Source organism: Tachyglossus aculeatus, chromosome 13 (assembly GCF_015852505.1).
Source record: "Tachyglossus aculeatus isolate mTacAcu1 chromosome 13, mTacAcu1.pri, whole genome shotgun sequence".
NCBI lineage: Eukaryota > Metazoa > Chordata > Mammalia > Monotremata > Tachyglossidae > Tachyglossus > Tachyglossus aculeatus.
In genome coordinates, this window is record NC_052078.1 from 22,334,551 (window position 1) to 22,340,550 (window position 6,000).

At 56.9% G+C, this 6,000-nt stretch overlaps 1 protein-coding gene across 1 annotated transcript in view; it reads right to left on the reverse strand.

Annotated features, from left to right (window-relative positions):
* The window catches only part of PLXDC2 (plexin domain containing 2), a 251,643-nt gene extending 249,518 nt beyond the window's left edge, over positions 1-2,125 (reverse strand). Inside the window, exon 1 of the mRNA XM_038755652.1 lies at positions 2,017-2,125. Coding sequence (XP_038611580.1) covers positions 2,017-2,125 — 109 coding nt within the window. The remainder of the gene's footprint in view (positions 1-2,016) is intronic.
* Between the last annotated feature and the right edge of the window lie 3,875 nt (positions 2,126-6,000).

Sequence of the window (6,000 nt, forward strand, 5' to 3'; positions counted from 1 at the left end):
AAATTAGCAACTAGCCTGCCCTCTAGTGGACCCAAAAAGTCCACTAATTAGCCTTCCCCCCAAATCTACAGGCCCCCTGCTTCATTCATTCAACCGTATTTATTGGGCGCTTACGGTGTGCAGAGCGCTGTACTAAGCGCTGGAAAGCCCAATTCGGCAACAGAGAGCGACAATCCCTACCCAACAACGGGCTCGCAGTCTAGAAGGGGGAGACAGGCAACAGAACAGAACAAGTTGTGGTTGTGAAACCCCTTTTATTTCCCCCCACCAGACCTGTTTATTAGCGAATTCCCGCTCGCCGCCTGCCAGAATTCAAGGCTCTTGGCCAAATGGCGAAAAAAATTGCCATCCCTAAACCATCTTCCAAGGGATTCAGGGAATCCGGAGCTGTCGGAACTTGAAGTTTCGCCATCAGTCCTGGAATTCCCATGTTCCCCTGGACCCCCCCCTCTTTTTTGAACTCCCTCCTTTCCTTTCTTTGGAAGAACTCGTCTCCAAAGGGGGGCTCGGCCCAAGTTTCCAGCTGATTGCTTTTATTTCTCACAACAAGCTTGGATGAACCAGATGCTGCTCTTCTGTTGGGATTTGGGTAAGCGCTTCGTACAGTGCTCTGCGCACTGTAAGTGCTCAATAAATACGATTGAATGAATTTGGGGATGCTGCGTTATTCCAGATGCCCTCACAGCGGCTCGCCCAGGGAGGGCGGAGAGGACCGCGGAGTGGAGGGAAGGGAACCAACTGGATTGAGGAAGGGAACCAACTGGATTGACTCACTTTTCTAGCTGCGCCCATCTACACCGCGTCTGTAGGCCTCGGGGTGTCCTGAGCTCTCCCTTCCCAGCGTGGAAAGGGTGGTAGGGAGAAGCCCCCCGACCTGGGGGTTGGGGAATGGGGGAAAGGGGTCTTGCCATCGCCCCCCTCCCCACTCTGCATCTACCCCAGCGCTTAGAGCAGTGCGTGGCACATAGTCAACGCTTAGCCAATATGATGATGATGACTTTCCCAACTGGAGCCGAAGACCCCAGGAGGGGCAGGGGTCCCAAGGTCGGAATTGTGGCTTGGGGGGTAGGGGATGGAGGAGGAGTCTGCCACCGCCCCCCTCCCAATTTTGCATCTACCCCAGCGCTTAGAGCAGTGTGTAGTACATAATTAGCGCTTAGCCAAGACTATCATTACGATGATGACGATTTTCCCAGCTGGAACCAAAGCCCCCAGGAGGGGCAGGGGTCCCACGGTGGGAATTGTGCCTGGTGGGGGGAAGGGGAATGGGTGGGCTGGGGAGTATGGGGGATGGGGTCTTGCCACCGTCCCCCTCCCCACTTTGCATCTGCCCCAGCGCTTAGAGCAGTGCGTGGCACATAGTAAGCACTTAGCCAATATGATAATGATGATGATTTTCCCAGCTGGAGCCAAAGCCTCCAGGAGGAGCAGGGGTCCCAAGGTAGGAATTGTGGCTGATGGGGATGGGGGAGGGGGTCTTGCCATCGTACCCTTCCCCACTTTGCATCTACCCCAACCCTTAGAGCAGTGCGTGGCACTTAGTAAACGCTTAACCAATGTGATGATGATGATGATTTTCCCAGCTGGAGCCAAGGCCCCCAGGAGGGGCAGGGGTCCCAAGGTAGGAATTGTGGCCGGGAGCGGATGGGGGAGGGGGTCTTGCCATCGTCCCCCTCCCCACTTTGCATCTACCCCAGCGCTTAGGGCAGTGCGTGGCACATAGTAAACGCTTAGCCAGTGTGATGATGATGATTTCCAAGGCCCCCAGGAGGGACAGGGGTCCCGGGGTGAGAATCGTGGCTGGTCCCCCGATTGTGGGGAAGGGGCTGCAGGTGAGAGGGGTCGCCCGGGTCACCCGGCTGCTGGGCAGTCAGGCGGGGGGAGGGGGCAGGGGGCACCCCTTGGCAGCCCGGGTGGGGGGAAGGGGGCCCACAACGAGGACACCCACCCACCCACCCACAGACAGACGGACGGACAGACAGACGGAGGGAGGGGGCCCGGCGTCGGGCACCTTACCGTGGTGGGGGTGCGGCCGGCCGGTCGGGCTGGCAGCCGCCCCGAGGTGGCAGAGCAGGGCCAGCCCCACGGCCGCCGCCGCCCACGGGGCCGCCCGCTCCCTCGCCATCCCGCCGGGGCTCCGCGGGGCGGGGGGGCTCTCACTTCGGGCCCATGCCCGGCCCGGGGGCACCCGCCTCCAAGGCCAACTGGGCTCCTCCGCAATGGGAGCCGCCGCCGCCTCCTGGAAGCCCTCCGAGGGCCGGGCCGGCTGGGCACCGGGGGCACCGGGCACGGGGCTCCGGGCACGGTCCGAGCGGGACTTGGGGGCTGAGCCGGCTGAGAGCCCGAGCCGCGGGAGCCGCCCCCTCGTGCTCCTCCTCGTGCTCCTCCCTTCTCCTCCTCCTCCTCCCCCTCTCCTCGTGCTCCTCCCTTCTCCTCCTCCTCCTCTCCTCGTGCTCCTCCCTCCTCCTCCTCCTCCCCCTGACGGAGGAGACCTGGGCCCGGGCACCGCCCCCCGAGCGGCCCCAGAGGGCCGGGGGCACCGGCGGGGGGGCCGGGCAGGGGCCAGGGGCAGGGAGGGGGAGAAGGGATAGAGGGAGGGGAGGGAAAGGGGGAGAAGAGGGAGGGGAGGGGGAGAAGAGGGAGGAGAGGGAAGGGGGAAAGTGGGAGGGGAGGGGGAAAGTGGGAGGGGAGGGGGAAAGTGGGAGGAGAGGGGAGGGGGAGAAGAGGGAAGGAGGAGAAAAGGGGGGGAAGTGGGAGGGGAGGGGGAGAAGAGGGAAGGGAAAAAGAAGGGGGGAAGGGGGAGGGGGAAGAAGAGGGTTGGAAGAGGATGGGAGGGGAGGAGGAAAGTGGGAGGAGAGGGAAGGGGGAAAGAGGGAGGGGAGGGGAAAGAGGGAGGGGAAGGGGAAAGTGGGAGGGGAGGGGGAAAGTGGGAGGGGAGGGGGAAAGTGGGAGGGGAGGGGAAAAGTGGGAGGAGAGGGAAAGGCAAAAGGGAGAGGGGGAGAAGAGGGAAGGGGAGAAAAAGAGGGGAGGGGGAGGAGAGGGAAGGGAAAAAGAAGGGGGGGGAAGAGGGGAGAAGAGGGAAGGGAAAAAAGGGAGAGGGGGAGAAGAGGGAAGGGGAGAAAACGAGGGGAGGAGGAGAAGAGGGAAGGGAAAAAGAAGGGGGGAAGAGGGGAGAGGAGGGGGGAAGGGGAAGAAGTGGGTGGGAACAGGAGGGGAGGGAAGGGGAAAAGTGGGAGGGGGAAAAGGGAAGGGGGAGGAAAGGAGGGGAGGGGGAAGTGAGAGGGGAGGGGGAGAAGAGGGAAGGGAAAAAGAAGGGGAGGGGGATGAGAGGAGGGAAGGGTAAAAGAAGGGGAGGGGGAGAAGAGGGTGGGAAAAGGAGGGGAGGGGAGGGAAGGGAAGGGGAAAATGGGAAGGAGGGGGAGAAGAGGGAAGGGAAAAAGAAGGGGGGGAGAAGAGTAGGGAAGGGAAAAAGAAGGGGGAGGAGAGGAGGGAAGGGAAAAAGAAAGGGGGAGAGGTGGAAAAGAGGGAGGGGGGGAAAGTGGGGTAGAGGAAGAGAGGAAGGGAAGGGGCTGCTTTTCCCATAGGATGCCTCATCAGTTCCTCCTCTCCATCCTCCTCCATCAGACCTCTCCCTGGTGAGAACAGTCATCATCATTATCAATCAATCAATCAATCAATCGTATTTATTGACCGCTTACTGTGTGCAGAGCACTGTACTAAGCGCTTGGGAAGTACAAGTTGGCAACACATAGAGACGGTCCCTACCCAACAGTGAGCTCACAGTCTAGAAGGGGGTGACAGAGAACAAAACCAAACATATTAACAAAATAAAATAAATAGAATAGATATGTACAAGTAAAATAAATAAATAAATAGAGTAATAAATACGTACAAACATATATACATATATACAGGTGCTGTGGGGAAGGGAAGGAGGTAAGACGGGAGGGATGGAGGGGGGAGGAAGGAGAGGGCTCAGTCTGGGAAGGCCTCCTGGAGGAGGTGAGCTCTCAGTAGGGCCTTGAAGGGAGGAAGAGAGCTAGCTTGGCAGATGGGCAGAGGGAGGGGGGGCATTCCGGGCCAGGGGGTGTATGGCGGATGTGTAGCGGGCCAAAAGCGAGTCAAATTGAGGAGCTGGATGTTCCCCAATACTGCAGGTGCCAGATCCGATTTTTCTTCATCCAACCGAGTAACTAAGCAAAAGCCGTCATGAGGCCAAAATGAAAGGGTTCTGCTGAAGCGGTAGCAAGCCGAGACTAGATGGCTCCACCTTCACGCCTCCTAAAGATGATTTCTTCCTTTGTCATGGGCAGGCATGGACTGAAAACGTTTGTCTGTGGGGTGTGATGAAACCAATTCAATAACCTGTTTTTAACACCCAACTCCTCCTCTAAACTCCTTGTGGGCAGGGGTCCCATCGACCGACTCTGTTGGAGTGGACCCTCCCGAGCGTTTGGTACGGGGCTCTCCACAAAGCGAGCGAGCGCTCAGTACATAGCAGAGATCGATCGATAACCATCGACAGATAAGCAGTATGGCATGGGGTTAGGGCACGGGCCTGGGAGTCGCAAGGTTTGCTGCCATTTGTCTGCTGTGTGACCTTGGGTGAGTCACTTAACTCCTCTGTGCCTCAGTTCCCTCATCTGCAAAATGGGGATGGAGACTGTGAGCCCCATCAGGGCATTTGTTAAGCGCTCACTAGGTGTCAAGCACTGTTTTAAGTGCTGGGGTAGGTACAAACGAAGCAGGTTGGACACAGTCCCTGGGCAAGAGAGGGCTCACAGTCTGAATCGCCATTTTACAGATGAGGTTGCGCCGAGGCACAGAGAAGTTAGGACTCGCTCAAGATCACACAGCAGACCAGTGGTGGAGCCGGGATTAGAACCCAGGGCCTTCGGACTCCCAGGCCCGGCCTCAATCCACTGGGCTACGCTGCTTCCCCTTATCTCATCATATCATACTAACCCAAGTGCTTAGTACAGCGCTCTGCGCACAGTAAGCACTCGGATTCATTCATTCAGTCGTATTTATTGAGCGCTTACTGTGTGCAGAGCGCTGCAGTAAGCGCTTGGAAAGTACAATTCAGCAGTAGAGACGATCCCTGCCCGCACGAGGCTTACAGTCTAGAAGGGGGGGAGACTGACATCAAAACGAGGAAACAGGCATCAATATAAATAAATGGAATTATAGAAATGTACATATACACACACAAGTGCTGTGGGGTGGGGAGAGGGGTAGAGCAAAGGGAGCAAGGGAAGGGAGCCCGCTGTTGGGTAGGGACTGTATGTGTTGCCGACTTGTACTTCCCAAGCGCTTAGTACAGTGCTCTGCACACAGTAAGCGCTCAATAAATACGATTGATTGATTGATTGATTGACTTAGTATGGTGAAAAGGGGGGCTTAGTCTGGGAAAAGGGGGGCTTAGTTTGGAATTAATCCCAGCCCACACTCTTTGCTATTCCCAGGGCACTGCAGTTTGTAACCTTGTTCTAGGCAGGGAACATGTCTGCTGTGTTGTACCCTTCCAAGTGCTTAGTACAGTGCTCTGCACAGTACAAAATAAATACCATTGATTGGCTGATTTATTCCTGATTTTGCCTGTTTCTCAATACACACCCTGGTGCGAATAATGTTAACTTAGAGAGACCCCTTCCTCTGCTCTTACCAGTTTTCTCTGAGCTCCAAAGCACTTTCAGACCTCCCCAAAACTTCATTTCATTACAAGAGGCAGCCTGACCTAGTGGAAAGATTGGGGCCTGGGACTTAGTAGGACCTGGATTCTGATCCCGGCTCTGTCACTCGTCTACTGTGTGGCCCTGGGCAAGTCACTTCACTTCTCTGGACCCCAGTTACCCCACCTGTAAAATGGGGGTGAGGATTGTGAGCCCCATGAGGGGCAGGGAATGTGTCGGTTGTTAAATTGTATTCTCCCAAGCCCTTAGTACAGTGCTTTGCACACAGTAAGTGCACAATAAATACGGTTGAATGGATGAATGAGGG